Below are 22220 nucleotides of genomic sequence, written 5' to 3' on the forward strand. Positions count from 1 at the left end.
AACAGACTCCAAGGAGAGACTGCTGAATTGGAATTAATTTGCAAACTGGATACAATTAACTTAGTCTTGAATAGAGACTGGGAGTGGATGGGTCATTACACAAAGTAAAACTATTTCCCCATGTTTATTCCCCCCCCCCCCTTCCTCAGACGTTCTTGTCAACTGCAAAAGGTTCCTCCTCCCCCACCCCCGCTCTCCTGCCTGTACTAGCTCATCTTAAGTGATCACTCTCGTTACAGTCTGTATGGTAACACCCATTGTTTCATGTTCTCTATGTATATAAATCTCCCCACTGTATTTTCCACTGAATGCATCTGATGAAGTGAGCTGTAGCTCACTAAAGCTTATGCTCAAATAAATTTGTTAGTCTCTAAGGTGCCACGAGTACTCCTTTTCTTTTTGCGAATACAGACTAACACGGCTGCTACTCTGAATCCTCTCCTGCTGACACTTCTGTTTTTGTGGGGGAGGTGACAAGCTACAGCTCCTGCTTGTGCTGCCCTGCAGAGGTCAGAGCAGTGGGCTGCCTGTGTCTCCATGCTCACTGCTGTGGAGAAGGTGGCAGGTCTCCTAATCTGATTAGGGGCCAGAATGTGCCTTCCAGGAAACTCTGTAATCCAGTCAAGGGGACGAGATCCAGGGGAGGGCAACTAACCCTTTGTCCTGTGGGAGTGGGCCCTTCATTAGAGTGCAGAGGGGAACATTTCTGCCTGGGCCTGTTTCTCATTCCAGGGGCATTGGAAACTTGTTGGATATTGGTGTTGTGGGCATGGGGTGCGGCTAGAGGCACTTAGATTCATAGAGTCCAAGGCCAGAAGGGACCATTGTGATCAACTGGTCTGACCTCCTGTGTAACACAGGCCATAGAACTTCACTTGTGTTGGTACGGGCCATGTCAGGAGGGTTGCTGGGCATTGGAAATGTGGGTATGGGCCCTATTGGGGCAGAAATGCTGGGCATCAGGGCAGGGATAGGCCCTGGCAGCAGGGACAGGCCCTGGCAGCAGGGACAGGGGTCCCTCCCTGGCAAGGAGGGCAGGAGCTCAGGCAGAGAGAGGGGGAAGAAGTGCTAGGAACAGGAATTGATGGAGTGATTAAGGGTCCCTGGATGGTGGGGGTGGAGAGGCGCTGCCCCAGTACAAGCAGTCATTAAAACTCAGGTCATCTTGTGTGTGGTATGTAGAGCAACGAGGGACTAGTACCTTCAACCACGCCCAGACTCTGTCAGTCCTCTCCTGTCTTTGTATGAGGATGCCATTCCCAGTGGAGTGCACTCCTATTTTCAGAAGGAACCCTTGGAGCATCTTTCCTGAGTCCTCTGGGTCCAGCTGTCTGGCTCCAAGAGACAGCAGGTATCTCCCACTGCTGATCCCAACCTTCATCTCTTTCCAGCCTTCTCCGGCCTTGGCTCTCTGGCTCAGGAAGAACAGCTGGTTAGCCTCTCCCTGGCTTGCTCCCCCCCCCGGCCCTTTTCAGCCTCCCAGCACTGGCTTTGGGTCTATAAGATCAGCCAGTTAGTCCCTCTGCTTTAATTCCTGATAATTCCTTCCTCTTTGCAGGAAGCACCTGCAAATCTTTCCCTAGAGACCTCCTCCAGTCTCCTCCCCACTGCTCTGATTCACGGGGTTGTCACTTCTGACCTTTTTTAGCCCCCAGGTGCTGCCCCACCCTCTTAATTGGCCAAACTGGGAGCAACCATTTTGGCACAGGAGGGCTGGACATGCTTCCTTTACAGGGGCCAGCGACTCTGTGGTAGGACTGTAACTCTACAGCAAGATGAGTCTATGGTCTACTGAAAGTGTGGGGACAGCGTAAATTATACTGAGTTCAACATCAAAGCAAGCAACATAGATAGCTGCAGCAATTTCACACTTTCCAGCATGGATCGGAAGTAGCTGTAGAATGCTGAGACTTTCTGTAGAGTTTGGATCTGGCTAAGGAGAAAGTTGGGTGTGTGTGAAGTCTGCTTCCTGTGCTGTCCCCAGTCTGGGGAGAAATAGAGGCCTCTGTCTCCTGGGCTCTGAGTCAGGCATCTTTCTCTAGGCCAAAATTCAGCTAATAAAAAATTAAATTTTGCCTGGTCATGCTGTGTAGGTGGCCACTGCCTCACTCAGGGGAGCTGAAAGCCAGTGTCCGGTGGGAGAAGGGAATGGGAAGCAGAGGCATTTTTCTCCCTTTCCTCCCTGTATTGGGTATATTCAGCGAGACGCTGATATGAAATGCCTGCATTCAGTTTATATGTCATTGGCTTGACAAGCTATACAAACACAACCAGTGTGTAACAGAGGTGGAGCTGTCAGGTCTGTGTCATAATCTGCCTAGGGCAGGGCTTCACCCTATGTTGGGGGTTACTGCCCAGTGGTAGGTAGCTCGGTGCCATCTATACAACTCTCCCTCTTCCATGCCCAGCTCCTCCTCATTGCTTTTTGATTAAGTCTTTTGTCCCTGATCATCTGGGGACTTTCTGGCTCCTTCATGTGCAGATCCTGGCCAGTCTCTCCCTGTTATGCTTTTTGCAGTTGCTCCTTGCTAGGTTTGGAATGTGCTTTGTGACTCAGTTTCCACCTCTGGTTTATGATCAGAAGTTCTGCATCTGATGAGAGTGTGCAATAAGTTTGCACCTCTCCCCGCAATGAGGGATCTGCTGGGATGAGAGATCCTTGCAGGCAACTTTAGTTATTTGTCCATCCCTATGATTTGGATGTTGGTCTGGTACATTGAGCATCATTCACCTTTGTGGAAGGTTGTGTGCTCTCCTGTTTGGGAGGGGAGACCTGACTCTGGTGCTATAGTACTGGAGCACGGTTTTGTTTGAATATAGTCCGACACCACGGATTAATCCCCACCAGCTGCTCGTGCAGGCACGTGCTGCACTATGCTTACAAAGGCTACTGAAACTATCTTCTGTGTGCCCTGCAGAACATTCCCTACTGTCAGTAACGGTCACTGCTGAGGTGTTAAACTACTCTGCTTACACTATGCATGGAGCAGCAGCTAACGGCAGACTTGAGTCACAATGCGAAGGTGGTCGCAACCCCACGTTTGGGTGTGTTCCAATAAATGCTGCCCTGATGCCATTCTCTTGGGGCACAGAAATCTGGTCCAGGTTAGTTTTTCCTCGCACTCCAGCCGAGGCTTCACCCCAGGTCCATTTCAAGGGAGCACAGGATGCAAGGTTCATCTCTTCCCAAGACGGGTACTTGTGGGCAGTCCTGGGCTTGGAAACCAAGTCTGTGCTGGAAGTCACATGAGTCCATAGGTTTCTGTCCCAGGAAGCTAACAAAGCACCTCACTGCAAAGGGGGTTTCCCCTACTATGGTGCAGCTTGTCTCTACGGGAAGTGCTGGTGCCACAAACAGCCTGTTGTTCACCCGCTGCTTGAACTCTAGTGTGACAGATGGCCCAGGTGCAGTTCCACTGCGTGTATCCAGTAGAGTAGATGCTCCAGCTCTTGGAGTCTCCCTTTCCCTTCCCCCTAGGTCATATATCTCTCTTCCCCCTCCCTCTCCTGAAGTCTGGGTCGGGAGCCTGGAGCTGAATTCTCCTCTCCCCCTAGGGGAGGTTGTCTGGCTCCATTGGTAGGGTGAGGAATTTCAAGCCTCAACAGACGCCAGCCCTGAAGCGCTCAAGGAGCGGGGGTCCATGCAGATGCTGATTGGGACCCAACTTCCCCATGTAGCCCTCAGGGGAAGGGGAATGTGCTGGGCCACGTGCTGGCTGCTCTGTGTGAAAGTTCTCTCAATCGGATTATTTGTATCTTATCGTATAGTCAGTGCCTTCAGATTCCGCTGTAAGCCTCTTACCGCAAAACCCGGGGTCACCATTAAACAGCACATCACACCCAGGAGCATTGCTGCAGGCACTTGGCAGCCAGCTGACTGTGTTAAAATATGGGAGGTTCTCCATGGATTTTGCCCCTCTTAAGGGCTAGCAGATGGCAGGATTAAGGGGCTGCTCCACTAGTATGGGGTCCCTCAGTGACTTTCTCTGAGCGTTGAAGTGGGATCTGTCTTACTGGGGCTTGCAGGGGCGTTAACACAGTAGGAGCTGGCTAAGAGGGATGCTAATCAGGGAGGAGATGAGATCCAGCATCCTGCCTTTCCTCTGTGGAGCAGTAGATCCACCCAGTGTAGGGGACAGCAGGGCCTAGGCCAGGGGCTTGGACACACTTGTTGAGCTGGTTTCTTGCTGTTGCGCACTTGTGCTGGATGCTGGCGGACATAGGCCTGCAGGTGTCATTGCTCTTCCAGACCCAGCTAATTCCACTTTAAATCCATCTGCCTTTCCACCTATCTAGGTGTAGTACTTCTTGTAGCTGGAGTAATCCCTCTTCCCCAGCAAACACACCCACCTTGCCTTGCTGTCCCATGTTTTCCAGGGGCATGTGACAAGGGCTCCTTTCTTGCGATCTTCCCCATGAGCGTCCCTCTCTCCCCTTCAATAGGGGGCATGGTTATCAGGGGCACACTGCCATCAGACAGGTGATCATGTGGTTATCAGATCAGTGGGAGAGGCACACAGAGGCTCCCTGGCTCTAGGAGCTGGTGGTGTCCTATGGTGAGGGCTGGTGGGCTGCCCAAGAGAGAGAGAGAGGCTGGGATGTATCACTGGGCTGGCCTGTGTGGTACATGGGGAGGAGCAGCAGGGCAATTCCAGTTTCACATTTTAAGGTTGGCAGCATTGCGGTCCTGCGGCCCTCTCAGGCTTTGCTGGGGCTGCCTTATACACCTTATTTCAAGGATATGTCATTCAGCTGGAGCTTGTAATCGGTACTGTTGGCCCAGGTAGGGGCTTTTTATAGACAGTGTTATTCATCGGCGACTTTGGTGCTGTGTGTGCATCTCATCAGTGCCCTGCACGCCCCCTCTGGGAAGTAAAGGGTGACAGCGGGATGTCACACCTCCTGTCTGAGGCTTCCAGCAAGGACCCAATTGTACATGTCTGACATCAGGCCGTCACCTGCCTGAAAACTTTGACTGTAATTTGAATACTGTGGAGAGCAGGCAGCAGGCTAAATGGGCCCTTTTCCATCTGTAGTTTCTGTGGTGACTAACTCACTTCACACACAGGCCACTCATTTGGTTTGGATTTGAACTGCTGACCGAAAGCCCAGTAAGCCATTCCCACTGCCCCTTGGCTTGGTCGGAAGTGCGACTGCTTTTCCATAAGGCTGGTGTCCGTGGTTGAGCCATGGTGGAATTCAGGGTGCAAATATCTTGGCTTCTGTTTTCCCAGCTGCCCTGACTAAACAAGGCTTCGTGCTGGTTCACGCAAAGTTTGTCAGGTGCCTCTGTCATTTATTTGAAATTCAAATAAATAGCTGTGACTGGCAGCCAAGGTGCTGGATTGAGGGCTGCCAAGGGACAGGAACCACTGTGGTGCCGTGGGCAGGAGGGTGGGGGAGGTGAGCACAGTTCCTGCTGTTAGATCAATCACCTGGCTCCCCTCCCTCAGCCTTGCTAAAAAGTATCTGGGTCACACACAGGCAGCTGTTTAAAGCACATTGACACAGGCCTGTGCACTCTTGCTGCTTGTAGTGCAGTGCTGCCACCTGGTGGTGAAAGTCATTTGCTGCATCTATTCTGTTGTCTGAGTTGAGCCTACGGATCCTGTAAAAAGAAAAGGAGTACTGTGGCACCTTAGAGACACGTACTCCTTTTCTTTTTGCGACTACAGACTAACACAGCTGCTACTCTGTCATACAGATCCTGTGAATCAGTGGAAGAGGATATAAAAGAGATACGGTCTAATTCTTCCCCCCCTCCCCCCCCACAGTTCCTGAGATCCCCACAGTGTTTCTAGGGGTGCAGGAATTAGAGATGTGACCTGAAGGGCATCCAGTCCTCCTGGCCAGAGGCTGAGGGATCCCATGCAGAGGGTCAGTAGTGCAAATTTTCAGACTTTGCCCCATGTGTTTTGGGCTTGGTGGCTGATTGGCTATGGGCACAAAGCAGCTCTGCTGCCCACTTACCAGGATAGTCCCAGCTGATGGCAGTAGTGGCCTGAGTGCTGTGTTTGGTCTTTGCTGGCTGTAAAATGGAAACGGAGGTCTTTCCCGTCCCACCATGGTGTGGCCTTTTATTGTATTTAAAGTGAATTTAGTAATGTGGTGTTACACTCAAGGTACCAATTGGGGATTGGTCCTGCTTTGAGCAGGGGGTTGGACTAGATGACCTCCCGAGGCCCCTTCCAACCCTGATATTCTATGATTCTAAACAGGTATGGGCTCCAGTGACATGCTGCTGGAGTGACTCATAGATTCCAAGGTCAGAAGGGACCATTGTGGTCATCTAATCTGACCTGTGTAACATAAGCCACAGAACTTCGTTCCCCCCCCCCCAAAAAGAATAACTTCCCAGGAATGGTGGTGCATACACTGGGGGAAGTGCAACCAAGGTGGGGGCTTCCGAGTGCTGGGTGTTGAGGATGGGGGTGACAGGGCAAGGTTGCTTCGTGGTGGGAGGGGAGGCTGTGCGTGTCATGGTACTGGCAGGTGGGGGTATGTGGAGCTTGCTGACCACTCTCTTTGTGTCCCTAGACTCCACCTGCCCCACAAAGGCGTCCTCCCTTCCCTCCAGGGCAGCCAGCCCAGCCGTTGGGGATCCAGGAGGATAAAGCACAGGCCAGCAGTGTATAAGTATGTGGCATTTTTATTAGCTTCCCCAAGCTGTGTAGTTTCAGCAGCTGCAGCAACATCACTGTTCAAGAGCTCTCCTCCCTCCCACTCGCGTCTCACCTTACGTTACCCTCTTGTGTCTGCATGAAACCAGGCTGCTGAGGACCAGGCTGCCTGCCCATCTTGTGTGTCACTAACCTTGTCCCAGAGGGCAGCGCTCTGAGCTGGACTTTAATCTGCTAACGTGGCAGCCTTGCCCTGGTTATTCTGCTACCGAGAAGCTTGTGACCTTCCGATGTCACCGTCCATGAGCATTTCTGCTGGCTGCAGAGGTGGGGGACAGTGGAGCAGCTGGTGGCTCCCCAACAGTCCTGGATTTATGACACTGTAGTGCCAAGAACCTTGACAACTGGAGCTCCATAAAGACCTAAGATTGGTAGATGATCTAAATCAGTCGTTCTCAACCCCGGGTACTGAGAGATCTTCCAGGGGATAGGTATATCAACTCATCTAGATATTTGCCTAATTTTACAGCAGGCTACATAAAAAGCACTAGCAAAGTCAGTACAAACTAAAATGTCATACACACAATGACTTGTTTATACTGCTCTATATACTATACACTGAAATGTAAGTGCAATATTTATATTCCAATTGATTTTTTTTAATAATTATATGGTAAAAATGAGACAGTAAGCAATATTTCAGTAGTAGTGGGCTGTGACACTTTTGTATTTTTGTGTCTGATTTTGAAAGCAAGTCATTTTTAAGTGAGGTGAAAGTTGGAGTATGCAAGACCAGTCAAACTCCTGAAAGGGGTACAGTAGTCTGGAAAGGTTGAGAGCTACTGATCTAAACAAGGCTGTCCAAGGGGTTGAGGGAAGGCATTCGAGTCGGACCAGGGCATGAAGCCAAGCTTCAGGAGAGTCTGAGCATGCCAGGTATGGTGAGGTATGGATGGGAACCCCTTTGGTCAGGTCATGTCTGGTGATAGACAAGTTGTGCCCCAGGAGTGAGACCTCAGACCATCTCACTTCATTGAAGTGGGGCAGGACCTAGAGAGGTGAGTCCTGAGGGCAGATTCCATTGGGTGAGCTGAGGTGGTGTTCCCAGGTCTTGGTCCCAAATTCTCTTTAATTGTTCTTTGTAGTATGGTAGCACTCAGAGGCTCCCATTGTGCCCACTGAGCTGCGTGCTACAGAGACACACGGGAGCATGTGGTGCCTGCTCTGAAGATCTTTGTTTCCTTGTTTCCGTTTAATGAGCTTGTGCCATCCTCTCTGTGTTATACCAATAAAATAAAAACCAGCAGGATCTTATTAAACGGGAAAAGGCAAAATGCCACATTTATTATGAATCCAGAAAGAATCCTAGTAAGCAGTTAGTTATAGCTATAACGTTCCATTCAATCTCATATTTATTCACACATTCATTCATGCACGCACACGCGCGCAGTACACACACACAGGTTCTGCAAGGTTGTTATCATAGTTACCAGCCTTAGAGTTGCTCATGCCAAGCCACTGGCCAGGTGGCCTGGACACGAGGAGGGAGCAGGGCCTTGTCAGATGCTCATCTGATGCTCCTGGAAGTTGGTTTGCAGAATCAGACCCCAAAGTTCTCACTTCCTAGAGTCCATTTTTATAGGAATTTCTTCCTATGCCAGTCTATGGGAATTGCTTCATCTGCTGTTGCTGAATCAATCAGCAGACGGCACATTCCTGACGGCTCCGTGCTGCTAGATGTTATCTTGTTCTTTGGTTCTCCCATCCTTGAGGCTGTTGGGTGGATTCCAGTCTGCCCTCCGGGGGGTCCTCTGGTTATTTCCACTTGACGCCTTCTTCAGCCAATGGACATTGGATTCTTACCCCTGGTCTACACTAGGACTTTAGGTCGAATTCAGCAGCGTTAAATCGGTGTAAACCTGCACCAGTCCACACAATGAAGCCCTTTGTTTCAACTTAAAGGGCTCTTAAAATCGATTTCCTTACTCCACCCCTGACAAGTGGATTAGTGCTTAAATCGGCCTTGCCGGGTCGAATTTGGGGTACTGTGGACACAATTCGACGGTATTGGCCTCCGGGAGCTATCCCAGAGTGTTCCATTGTGACCGCTCTGGACAGCACTCTCAACTCCGATGCACTGGCCAGGTAGACAGGAAAAGAACCGCGAACTTTTGAATCTCATTTCCAGAGACTGCGGGAACTGTGGGATAGCTATCCACAGTGCAACACTCCGGAAGTCGACGCTTGCCTCGGTACTGTGGAAGCACTCCTCCGAGTTAATGCACTTAATGCACTTAGAGCATTTTCTGTGGGGACACACACACTCAAATATATAAAAATGATTTCTAAAAAACCGACTTCTATAAATTCGACCTAATTTTGTAGTGTAGACATACCCTTAGGCTGGCACCTCCCTGATCATTCAGTTATTATCCACACCAAGCATCCATCCTCTATCTCTATTTTAATCACAATTGTTAACAAAGCGAGATGAATACAGCAAAAGGGTGGGGAGTCTCTGGGTGCTGTTTCTGTTGTTACAGAGTATTGTTTTGAGTCTCTCTGTGTGTGAGTAGTTGTTGTTACAAAGAATTGATTTGAGAACAGACTCTGTCTTAGAATGTAGTAACACAATTAGCAGCTTGCAAGTTTCACACAGAGAGGGAGAGAAACAGTACCAAAAACCAAGAGACCTCTTAATTAGTAATACCCTGGAATTTAAACTAGGGGGAATCAAACTCATTCGTGATTTTAATACAGAACTTCTTTAATATGATCCAACATCTGCACAGTGACCCCCGTGTTTCCATGTTTCCCTCAGTGCCTTGCATGGTGGGTGGCAGGTTCGTGGTGAGCAGTGCCTTCCAGGCCAAGTCCCTTTGTGATCCCCAGTCCAGTGTCCCTCCTTTGTTAGATACCAAAGGCTTAACCAGGCAGAGATGTAAGCAGTTCGCTGCTCAGTCTGGGGCTTCTTGGAAGTCTTTTGGGTGGAGGCAGTGTGGCTGAGACGCTGCATCTTTGTGTAGCACCATGGGAGACAAAGGGAGCGAGCCCCAAATCTGTGTGAGGCAGAATGAAGAGGTTTGGCAGGAAGTGAAGTGCTTCAGGTTTCAGAGTAGCAGCCGTGTTAGTCTGTATCTGCAAAAAGAAAAGGAGTACTTGTGGCACCTTAGAGACTAACACATTTATTTGAGCATAAGCTTTCGTGAGCTACAGCTCACTTCTTCGGATGCATACAGTGGAAAATGCAGTGGGGAGATTTTATATACACAGAGAACATGAAACAATGGGTGTTACCATACAGACTATAACGAGAATGATCAGGGAAGGTGAGCTATTACCAGCAGAGGGGAGAGAGAGAGAGAAAACACCTTTTGTAGTGATAATCAAGGTGGGCCATTTCCAGCAGTTGACAAGAACGTGTGAGGAACAGTAGGGGGAGAAAAATAAACAAGGGGAAAAAGTTTTACTTTGTGTAATGACACATCCACTCCCAGTCTTTATTCAAGCCTAATGTAACGATGTCCAGTTTGCAAATTAATTCCAATTCAGCAGTCTCTTGTTGGAGTCTGTTTTTGAAGTTTTTTTGTTGAAGAATTGCCACTTTTAGGTCTGTAATCGAGTGACCAGAGAGATTGAAGTGTTCTCTGACTGGTTTTTGAATGTTCTAATTCTTGACGTCCGATTTGTGTCCATTTATTCTTTTACATAGAGACTGTCCAGTTTGGCCAATGTACGCGGCAGAGGGGCATTGCTGGCACATGATGGCAGCGGGCTTTGTTGCAAGGATAGGTTCCTGGGTTAGTGTTTTTTGGTGTGTGGTTGCTGGTGAGTATTAGCTTCAGGTTGGGGGGCTGTCTGTAAGCAAGGACTGGCCTGTCTCCCAAGTTCTGTGAGAGCGATAGGTCGTCCTTCAGGATAGGTTGTAGATCCTTGATGATGCGTTGGAGAGGTTTTAGTTGGGGGCTGAAGGCGACAGCTAGTGGCGTTCTGTTATTTTCTTTGTTAGGCCTGTCCTGTAGTAGGTGTCTTCTGGGTACTCTCCTGGCTCTGTCAATCTGTTTCTTCACTTCAGCAGGTGGGTACTGTAGTTGTAAGAACACTTGATAGAGACCTTGTAGGTGTTTGTCTCTGTCTGAGGGGTTGGCGCAAATGTGGTTGTATCGTAGAGCTTGGCTGTAGACAGTGGATCATGTGGTGTGATCTGGATGAAAGCTGGAGACATGTAGGTAGGAATAGCGGTCAGTAGGTTTCCAGTATAGGGTGGAGTTTATGTGACCATCGCTTATTAGCGCCATAGTGTCCAGGAAGTGGATCTCTTTTGTGGACTGGTCCAGGCTGAGGTTGATGGTGGGATGGAAATTGTTGAAATCATGGTGGAATTCCTCAAGGGCTTCTTTTCCATGGGTCCAGATGATGATGTCATCAATGTAGTGCAAGTAGAGTAGGGACATTAGAGGACGAGAGCTGAGGAAGCGTTATTCTAAGTCAGCTATAAAAACGTTGGCATACTGTGGGGCCATGCGGGTACCCATAGCAGTGCCGCCGATTTGAAGGTATACATTGTCTCCAAATGTGAAATAATTACGGGTACGGACAAAGTCACAAAGTTCAGCCACAAGGTTAGCCGTGACATTATCGGGGATACTGTTCCTGACGGCTTGTAGTCCATCTTTGTGTGGAATGTTGGTGTAGAGGGCTTCTACATCCATAGTGGCGAGGATGATGTTTTCAGGAGGATCACCGATGGATTGTAGTTTCCTCAGGAGGTCCGTGGTGTCTCGAAGATAGCTAGGAGTGCTGGTAGCATAGGGCCTGAGGTGGGAGTCTACATAGCCAGACAATCCTGCTGTCAGGGTGCCAATGCCTGAGATGATGGGGCATCCAGGATTCCCAGGTTTATGGATCTTGCGTAGCAGATAGAATACCCCTGCTCGGGGTTCTAGGGTTGTGTCTGTGCGGATTTGTTCTTGTGCTTTTTAAGGGAGTTTCTTTAGCAGATGGTGTAGTTTCTTTTGGTAACCGTCAGTGGGATCAGAGGGTAATGGCTTGTAGAATGAAGATCTCTATCAAGTGTTCTTACAACTACAGTACCCACCTGCTGAAGTGAAGAAACAGATTTACAGAGCCAGAAGTTACCTACTACAGGACAGACCCAACAAAGAAAATAACAGAACGCCACTAGCCGTCACCTTCAGCCCCCAACTAAAACCTCTCCAACGCATCATCAAGGATCTTCAACCTATCCTGAAGGACAACCCATCACTTTCACTGATCTTGGGAGACAGGCCAATCCTTGCTTACAGACAGCCCCCCAACCTGAAGCTAATGCTCACCAGCAACCACACACTTGTCAACTGCAAAAGGTTCTCCCCCCTCCCCCCCCCCCGGCTCTCCTGCTGGTACTAGCTCATCTTAAGTGATCACTCTCGTTACAGTCTGTATGGTAACACCCATTGTTTCATGTTCTCTGTGTATATAAAATCTCCCCATTGCATTTTCCACTGAACGCAACTGATGAAGGGAGCTGTAGCTCACGAAAGCTTATGCTCAAATAAATTTGTTAATCTCTGAGGTGCCACAAGTCCTCCTTTGCTTCAGGTTAAACGCCAGGGGGCGTGGGCGTTATTCTGTGCTGTACACTTAGAGGAGTTTGAGATGGAGGAAAGCTCTCCAGGGCTCAGTGCAGAGTTACTGCAACCGCAGTTTTCTGGTGCTTTGTCCAGCTATGCTATACCATCCCCATTGATGGGACTGCCACCAGGAGATAATTCCCCAGCCTCGTCCATCTTGCTGCTGGGGCATTTTTCCAGAGCTCAGCTTGTTGTCCTGTTAGCAGGCTTGGCAAATTTGATTTTGATTTTTTTTAATCATTTGATGGATGACACTGATGTTTATTTTTAAGCCTTTTCCCCCAATTTTTATTTATTTAAATTTTTGCAGTTGTAGGAAATTATGAAGGGTCAGACAATGGGTGGGAGGTGTCAGCCAGCAATTATGTAATGATGGTAGAGGCTGAGATTCAGAAAGTTAAAGCTGTATTACCATTCAAACACAAACTGTCCATAGCATGTGTCCAGATTTTCACCTTAAATCAAACTCTAAGTTCTTACGCAGCATTTTTCTTTCTTTGCCTCTCTACGTTTTGATTATTATCAATGGAAATGTTTGTATACAGTGACATAAACATTTACCAACAAAAATCTTAAGCCTTCCAAACCAACCCATTGTCACTTCATCGCATGCTCCAAGTTCTGCCCCAAGTTTCTTCTAACTAAGTCATCTCCCTCCTTTGAAATTTACCCCACCTAACATTTGGAGACTGTTCTGACACACACACACCTTAGCCCAGTCAGAGAGGCAGATTATTTAGCTTTTAAAAATCACTCCTCTGAGAGGAAGCTCAGCAGAATCTGCACACATGGGTTATTTAGTTCTGGTATGGAGTGGAATGAGTGAGATCAATAGCATTTATCCATTAACTCTGGCCTTGGTTCCCCTGTCACTCAGGCCTGCCCCCTCAGGGGCAAATATATAGCCAAAGGAAGCCATTAGCCAGCTAACTGGCTTCTGTGCTGACAGCAGTTCTTGGGTCCCATTAGTGTGTATGTTAACCCTTTAGTGCCCATTCCTGAAACATCCACCCAGCCGTTGTGAGACACTGACCTGGTGTTTGGATTGCTCTCCTATCCTGGGGCTCCCCGAGTGCTTTCTCTAGCAGTGCTGGAAGCAAGTGAGCAAAGGCAGCAGTCTGGGGTTGAGGGTACTAGCAGTCATCTTATTGTGGGGCGAAGGCAGTGTCAACAAGCAATATGCAGAAACCTGGCCGGTTCCCAAGTGTCTTTTTGCATGATGCAGCATGGCAGGGGATGGGGCCAGACAAGGAAGCCCTGGACTGCTAGCTCGTATCAGAGTGCCCAGCTATATAAAGGACAGAAGAGAATATTATGGCATTCTACAAGTGAATGTTACCTCCTGGCCTGGAATTCTGGAGTTTTGGTCTCCTTGTCTCCAAAAGGACAGCACAGAAAAAGAAACAGGCCAGACAGACCATCCATGAAAAAGATTAGTGGCCTGGAGAGACTTTCACATGAAGAGAGACTGAGAATGATAAGTTTAGAGAGAGGGAAAATAAGAGGGGACATGAGAGAGGTACACAGAAAAATGAATGGTCTGGAGAAGGGAAATTGCTCTTACTTACCCTTTCTCATAATACAAAATCCAGTGGACGTTTTGTGAAAGGCAGCAAATTTTAAACTGCTAAAAGGAATTCCTATTTACATAATGCATGATTAACCTGTGGAACTCACTGCCACAAAGTTATAAGTGACACCAAAGGTTAAAAATAGGATTAGACGCTTATGTGAATAGTAAGATCTACAGTTATATTAGCTAGGATGGACATGGGCCAGAGCGTGCCATGCTTGGGCTTGTGGTTAAAGCACTTGCCTGGGCCCCGGAAGTCTGGTTTTCATTTCCTGGCTCTGCCATGGACTTCCTGTATGACTCTGGGCAAATCACTTTGGGCCTGATTTTTCAGAAGTGCCATTGATTTCTAGCCCTCCAAGTCCTCTCTCTCCTCTTCATTACAGACTCTGCTACATGACTGGGCACCTGCAGGAACTGCTGCTTGCTCTGTGGTTACAGGTGCATTTCCCAGAATGGAGCCCAAGCTCAGTTGCTTGGAAAACTCGACTCAGGGCTGTGTGGTGGTGGCTCAGGGGGAACAGCCCTTTGGAGGATCATTGCTGTGAGCTGTGGTTTCTGCTTGAATGCATCAGACTGAAACTGGTGACAGCAGTAGAAGGCGACAGAGGCCTTTAGTTTCCCCGTCCAAACTGCACATGGGGGTTAGTCTCTCACGTATGTGGGCTTCAGAAAGAGATTTGTATTGTTGATTCAGTGCAAGAGTTCTCTCTTTCCTTTTGAACCGCACTGGAGGGGACACCAGCCTATTTGGGAAGAGAGGAGAGTTCAGCCTCTATAGCCCACTCAATTCCCAGGCTCTGTGCTGTGATTGTCATCCACGCACTGGGAACTGGATGAGACCCTCAATTAATTCCACACTGGCCTCTAAACAGTCTTCTGACAGACAGGACTTTGGAGGACTAGATGGGTCCATGGAGGGGCCTTTGGCCGCTTTGCCTTTTCCTAGCACCTTGGAAATGGAGCATTGCTTGTTAACTCAGGATTATGAAAGGCTTTCTAGGAGGTGACCAGAATCCACATGGAGCTGAGCACCTGCTCTTGTGGGGGTGGTATTTTCACTTGCATGTCCACCTCCTGCAGGGCCAAAACAGGAAGTCTGCTTGTGACATAGTTGAGAAACAGGAATTGATGGAGCCTCTGTTCTCTCCTAGGGCTGTCCGAACCGCTGGGCTCGGAGATGCAAAGTGTGTCAGTAGGATACAAGTGCCTCTGGGTGATCTCTGCAGGGTGAATGTTACTGCCTACGTTGGGGACCTAGAAAGATCTGTGCTGCCGCTCCCAACCACCCTGACCTGGCATCTCACTGACACTTGAAAGCAATGGAGGCCAATTGCATATCAATTTTTATGTCTTAAAAAAAAATAAATTGGAAAAATAATCCCCTGGTCCCGCTATGTGAATCTGGATGATGATGATGGGCTCAGGAACCACTTTCTGGACAGCCCAGTTACAATCTCTGCCCTCCACCTTTCAGCATCACACCCATGCTTGTTACAGCTAGCACCCCAACCACTCTTGGAGCATGGGGGGACACCTGGATGCCCAAGAAATCCCCACTCCCTCCAAGTCCTGAGATCAGGCACCCCTTGGCAGGCCCTTTAGGCTCCTTTGGAACATCATGCAGAGCTAATGGCTGTTGTTGTTCATAGCTAGAAGGGACAAGTACTTGGGAAATGGCCCAGAGCCTGGAATGGAGTGGGGGCTGTGAGCTGGCAGGAAAAGGGGTACTTAGGGGCTAGAGAGGCACAGAGTCTGCTCTCTGCTAGGCCCTTCCCTACAGGAGCTCTCTGCAGATGCCTTTTGGTATCAGAAGGGGAGATATAAGTGATTGTGTTTATGCAGGGAGTAGGAGGAGGACAGATTCCTCCCCTGTGTGCGAGCTGGGCTTTACTGAAGAGGGAGCTGAGCATGGGCTTCAGCAAGTTAATGTTTACTGCTGCCTCCCCTTGAGCATCTGCAGGACTCTGGTTTCCTTCCCGGCCAGCAAAACAAAAACAGGGCCGAAAGCAACTGCATTTGCTGCAAAAACAGCAGCTCTGTACTGCAAGGTTCAAGAATTGCTAATGTCTCGTCCTACCGGCATCTCCTACTGCTGCTTTGCTAAGACTGTGTGTTCCCTCTGCAGCGACAAAGATCTTGTCAGGATATATAGCTGCATATAATGGTAGCTGCTGCTCAGCCTTTGGGCCCTGGCTCTCCTCTGGTTAATGGTTTCCTGTGTGCTGCTTTCTAGATACCCATCAGCAGCAACCCTGTGTTTGACTGTGCTGCTCTGGCAGAAAGAACCTTGACATTTGGGTATTATGAATTTACTATAGTCTCTCGCCAGCCCCCAAAGTGTGCTGGGTGCTGTTCAAACAAATGCAAAGAGCTCTCCCAGTCTAATTTTAGAGGTGACGTGGTGAGGTGAGGGGAACAAACCGTCAAAGGAGACAAGGGGAGAAAAGACGAGGTCCCGCAGTAAGGTCATGCAGTGACTCAGTACAACTGTGTGCATTTCTGGAGGCTCTAATTACCAGTGGTTTTGTCTTAAATAACAATAACCATTGACTCATTTCTTATGAGTATCGTGGGAAGAGTGAGTCTTCAGTGCCGCTCTGCTCTGCAAAATGACTGCAGCAATGGCCCCTTCATATCCCGCGGATCTGTTCCTCGTGTGTCAGTCACAGCCCTGCCATCTGGGCAGATTAGAATTGGGAGGGGGCCCTGTCGGAAGAGGGCAGCATGAAAAACTTGGGAGGGGATGTGTTCAAAATGTCAGCAGCAGATAACACCCTCCAGCCCCTGCATTCTCTACAGTCTCACCCCCAGACTACTTTCTGGGTGTCATGGGTGGACATATTCAACACTTGGGCAAAGCACAATAACACCTCTACAGGTCGCAAGAGAGAATCCTGAGGGACTGACAGGCCCAAGAACTCTGCTGTAGGGCTGTAATCCTCTAGGTCAATGGTTCCTATCTGGACCTGATCAAGGGGATTGGCAGGCTAAGGGGGCCTGGTGAATAGGATACATGCAGCCTTTCACCTCTAGGTCACTGGTTCCAGTCTAGCATATGTCAGTAGTGACCAAAGGCTCTTCCCATCTGATACTTGTTCTTTAGCTGCTGTGTGAAATGATTTGATGGTCCTCAATACAGATTCTGGTGGGCTGGTATCCACAGCACATGTACCACCCCTAGCTTGGATGCTAGTCTCCCTCCTTGTTGGTAGACCCAGCAGAGAGGCCAAGAAATGAATGAGCTATGGAGACCTCTTGCCCCAAAGGGGGGGGGTCTCAGGTGGGGAAGAGGGATTCTGTACTTGACCTGTGGAAAAACAGAGGCCTCAGTCTCCAGGGCTGTCAATTCGGCACCTTTCAGGAGTATTAAATTTACTTTTTTTTCTTTTTTCTTTTTTTTTTAATTGCTAAGTGAGCAGGAAACCCCCACCACCCCAGCCACCTCTCTGTCTCACTGCCTGGGCTCAAGAAGAAACTTGTTACATGTACAAATGCTGTTGCAGAAGTGGGTTGTTTGTGAAAGGAACGTACAGGGTGTGTGCCCCTCACTGTGTCACTGCAAGGAGGCCAGGCAGGGACTGTCCAACAGGGAGTTCCCTGCTCTCGGCCAGCCTCCAGCCCAGGGTGGTGCCTGGAGCAGGCAGGGGGTTGGATTGGGGTTACTCCATAAAATCACATCTGAATGCAACAGCAATGTCATTGCACACAGAGAAGGCAATACGTCACTGTGTGCCCGGGTTGCATCCCTCCCGAAGAATGGAGTGTCCCTGTAAGTGGGAGCCACTGTCACTAAATCTATTTATCTAGAGAAGCTGTTAACAAAGGGAAGGAAATGAGTTGGAAGGGTGACGTTTGCTAGAGTGACTGGCTCCGGGCATGTCCTTGCCCTGGCTGAATGGCAGGGACACATGGGAGGGAGAGCCGAGGGGTGACTGGGGAAATGAGGACAGTTATTTGAGTTGGTATTGGGCTGCCTGCAACCTTTTGCTGTGTCCGTGAGTGTTTGGGGGAGAGGTTTGGAATACATGGCAGCCTGCCATTGTGTCGTGAATAGACACTAATGACAGTGGTCATGAATGGGGTGGGGGTACCTTGAACATAAGATGAAGTTCTGTCCCAGGCAGATTATCCCCATCTCGGACACAGAGCAGCTGAGAGCTCGTTCTCTTACACTTGAGTTTGTCAGACCAATAAAGCCTCATTGCACTCAGGTGTGTGCGCTGGGGTGTCTGAGAGTTGAGAGGCAGCGAGAGTCTCTTCCCCCCGCACTCCTCCCCCCGGGAGAGCCTGCCTTCAGGGCTGCTCGAAGAGGAAGTACAGTCAGTTATTTTAACAAGCGCTGTCACTGTTTTCAGCGTGGGGAGGAGGCGGAGGGATAAACAGAGCCCTCGCTCTCCAAACTAGGACTTAATCTGTGCAGGGCTGGCTCTGCTCCTCCTCTGCCACTACCGCGGGCTCTTCACCTACAGGAACTCGGCTCCGCTGCATCGGATCAGGTCACAAGGGCTTTTCCCACCTTTTCCCCTTTCTCCTTTCCCTTAGTTTTGTGTCTTCTGTTTATGTGGTGTTGGGGGAGGAAGTGAGGGCTTTGGAGAAGGGGGTGAATCTCTGGCTCAGTGAGTATAGTCTGAGCGGGTACCTCACCCCACCATACTGGTTAAAAGGCAGGGAGGACAGGCCCTGGGCAGGAGGAGATAACCAGATCCCAGGGTGAACTCTGAGCCCTTCAGCCTACTCCTTGCTGAACTGTTTCACTGGGGAATGGAACAGAGCTGCCCTGTTGTGCTGCCAGTTTCCTGCATGTTGACACAAAGGGTCTTGGAGCAGAGGCCCCCAGTGCATGCAACTTTAGTCACAGTGTCACCCTGCTGCACACAAGTGTGAATTGACCTCGGAGAGGAAGGGAGGGGTCTCCTGGGGGATATGAGTCTCCAGCTGCACGACCTGCCTGTTGGTTTGTTGTTGCCTGTGTGCCATCAATGCACCCAGCACGCTAATGGGGCTCAGGAAATAACAAAGTCATTCTGTGCAGCCAGGGACTCTTGTTTGCAGGAAAAGCCCCTGGCGCAGATCTGCCCTGAAGAGCTGATAATCTCACCGGGAATTCATCCTCTACTAGTTTGTGAGGATGGGACAATGACTCCTGGGCTCTCAGAAGCTCCCTTCTCTCTGGCATTAGTGAGCAGTTCCCTTGTACTGGGGTTCTGCTGGGAGCTGTCCCCACGCCATGTCACAGGGAGGCCCATGGCTTTTGTGTGGGTCTCTGTGTTTTCAGCTGCCCATGAGCCTGTAGCTGAGTGACTAGGGCTCTGCTGCCTTCCCTGCATGCTTTCAGCTAGTCTTTCCAGCTTCCCCATTGGGAAGCACTTACCCTTGTTTACACACGACCTTGTCCAGCTGTAACGTTATGGGCAAAGCTATACTCTTCTGAGTCCTTTAGCCTGGTGTCATTGTATCCATGCTAGGCAGCTGTCATAGCGTACAAACAGCCCTTCAGATGGACCCCTGCCAGGAATTTCTCCACCTTGCTCCTGTGTGGCTGGGGGAAAACACTGGAACCCAGGCAGGGAGCTGCAAATCAGACAGCTGGGCTGTTGGACAAACTTTTTGTAAACAGTGTGTCCCTTGGTTTGAGTCTGCTGAAACCCCAGTGTGTGAGCCCCAGAACTGTATATACTGTAAGATAGGATGGCCCTGAGGGATGACACTGGAGTCTGCTGCAGAGCATCAGCTCAGGACCAGTTTAGCTTCCTTACGCTGTGCATCTCGGGCCTCGCAGTGCACCCAAGGTGCTGGGGGAGCCAGTCTAACTCCCACCATGCTTTACTTTGCTCTTATGCATGGAATTCTGCAGAGGGCGCTTGGATAGATAAGAAACACTAATGTCCTTCCTTCCCTGAGTCTCGAGTAACCCCTAAGACAGTGGTTTTCAACCTTTTTTTCATTTGCGGACCCCTAAAAATTTTCAGATGCAAGTGCAGACCTCTTTGGAAATCTTAGACATAGTCTGTGGACCCCCAGGGTTCATGGACCACAGGTTGAAAACCACTGCCCTAAGATTAAAACAGAAACCAAATGGTCTTCTCTCCCCCCCACCCCATCCCTACCCCTCCACACTCCTGGTGCCTGCTCAGTTTTTGTACTTCATTCTGCTTGGACAATGGAACTGGATCAGTCATTTTTGCTTTATGGATCTCCCACACTAGCTCAAGGCTGCAGTGTTGGTGTTGCAAACACAATAGGGGATTGCTTAAATCCATACAAAACACTTTTATCTTTGGCTTTTGTTTAAAAAAAAAAATCCAATATTGCACAGGAATATTTTCTTTGGTCTTAAGATTGGCAAACCCTTAATTTTACAAAACTTAAATGTAGGGCCTTAGTCAGTTTGATGGGATCCCTTTAAGCAGGCTGAGAGCTGACTTTGGGCTGTAGGCAGAGCGGTGAAAAGAGTGTCGCTGATGAGGAGAGGAGTGCACTGAGAGAGGCTGAGGCAGCCTGTGCTGTCTGTGCTCTATCTCCTGGGGTTGGTGTATAGCTGTGGGAATTGTGAAATGCTCTGCTCTTTGGTGCCAGCCTGAGGCTTGCATTGCATGTGGGCCACCTAGGAAGAGGGGAGCTAGGATGTTCTTATTTGGTAACTCTTTATAGGAGCATGTGCTGAAGTTGGTCAGGATGGCTGGGTATGTTTTGGGAGTGCAATGGGGAAGACTACCTGTGAAGTCTCAGTGGCACTACCATGCAGAATGGCAGGGGGCAAGAAGTGGTCAGTAAAATTCCCAGCTTGTTTCTGACTCTCCCTCTCCCACTGTCCTACAGACAGAACCATGAAAGAGTTCAGTTCCTGTGCAGGGTAGTGGGGAGAGTTGTCACCCTTTGCTTCGTCCAGACATTTTGCTTGTAATGGTGGATGGCGAGAAGTCACACGTTCAGGAGTAACCCATCCCCATTGCACTTGCTCCCTCTAAAGAACCGCAAAGCCTCTGTATTCTCCTCCTTAAAACTAACTTCTGCTTTGATGTCTACAAAACACTCGGTGATGGCTAGGCAGTCAGTGTGCTGTGACGGCTGTTTATTACTCCAACTGTCGCCATCTCGCTGTCACCTGCAGCTCCCTGCCTCAGTTTAGTGTCTCCACTTTTTTTTTTTTTTTTGGCTTATACTCACCAGAAAAATGTGTGACTTTGTTCACTGGTTTAAAAAAAAAGTTGTGTGTTTTTTAGATCGAGTTAGGCTTCTCAGTGTAAAATTGCAATGCAGACAAGTCACAGGTGGTTTTATTTTGATGTAGATAGCGGAGGTAAACCCAATACCACCCTACACACACCTGAAGTTTACTTCATTCGCTGTATCCAGGTGAAAGCTACTCATGCCTTGCTTCCACTGGGATTTGATATCAAAAAAGCTGTCTCGATGTAAAAATGCACCTCTTTACCAGTAAAGACATGGCCAGAGTGCTTTGGGGGAGTGTAGGGTTGTGGGGGTTGGTAGCAGGGGTTGGGGGAGTTAGGGAGCAGGTCTTACCAGCACTCCTGTGAGTCGGATCCTTATTGCATGAGAGCAGGAGGGAGCCTGTCAGAGAGCCTGCAGGTCTGGGCAGTGCTGGGGTGGGTGTCTGAAGAGGGCAGGCAATGGTTGTTTGGGGGTGAGTGGTGTTTGCTCAGCTTCTCTCCAGGCCTTGTCTTGACTGGGAAAAGCGTGTTTGTTAGCTGGTCATGTTAACCCTAGGGCGGCTGCCCTTGGTTACAACAGGACCAGCCAACTAATGTGTTTTTCAGCAGTTTCAGTCAAGGGGTATTTATGGTATAAGTCATGGACTGGTCACAGGCTATGATTTTTTGTTCTTGCTTGTGACCTGTCCATGACTGTTACTAAAAATACCCATGATTAAATTGTAGCCTTAATTATAACATGAGGCTTGAAGGTGTGAGGGTGCTTGGCAAGCCAAAGCTGAGGGATCTGGGGTTTTATTGAGAGGCTCTTTGTGAGAAGACCTTGAGGAGGGATTATTCAATGTGATGACTTCAGGCAGTGAGGCAGGGGAGACAGGCAGCCTTAATATATTTAAGCAAGAATGGAATGACCAGGAATTTATCAAATAGAAGTGGGCTGAGTCAGTTCCATGTTTGCTGGGAAAGGAGGTAGCCACCTGACTTGCCCTTAGGTGGGTTTGGAGGGAAATTTTGTAATGACCATGCCTTTCTCTCCCAGTTGCATTTGATGGTGGAAGGGTTATTGGCTGCTTGCTCCTTTTTTCCTGGGAGTCTGCATGCTGCCCTCTGGCACAAAAAATATAAAGGTGCATGATGAACTGGGATAGTAGAGGTGTCAGCAAAGTTGTCTTTTTTTCTGGTTCTTTACCCCTGTGTAAGCTACGCTGGGCTTCCGAGT

At 49.1% G+C, this 22220-nt stretch overlaps 1 protein-coding gene across 8 annotated transcripts in view; it reads left to right on the forward strand.

Annotated features, from left to right (window-relative positions):
- DGKZ (diacylglycerol kinase zeta) overlaps positions 1–22220 on the forward strand; it is an 88029-nt gene that overhangs the window by 14381 nt on the left and 51428 nt on the right. For 4 of the 8 annotated variants that reach the window (XM_077818606.1, XM_077818603.1, XM_077818604.1 and 1 more), the window contains exon 2: positions 6538–6636. The exons of the other annotated variants lie outside the window; for them this stretch is intronic. In XM_077818606.1, coding sequence (XP_077674732.1) covers positions 6538–6636 — 99 coding nt within the window. The remainder of the gene's footprint in view (positions 1–6537; positions 6637–22220) is intronic. 8 annotated transcript variants of the gene reach the window in all.

The sequence above is a fragment of the Eretmochelys imbricata genome, chromosome 6 (assembly GCF_965152235.1).
Source record: "Eretmochelys imbricata isolate rEreImb1 chromosome 6, rEreImb1.hap1, whole genome shotgun sequence".
Classification (NCBI taxonomy): Eukaryota; Metazoa; Chordata; order Testudines; family Cheloniidae; genus Eretmochelys; species Eretmochelys imbricata.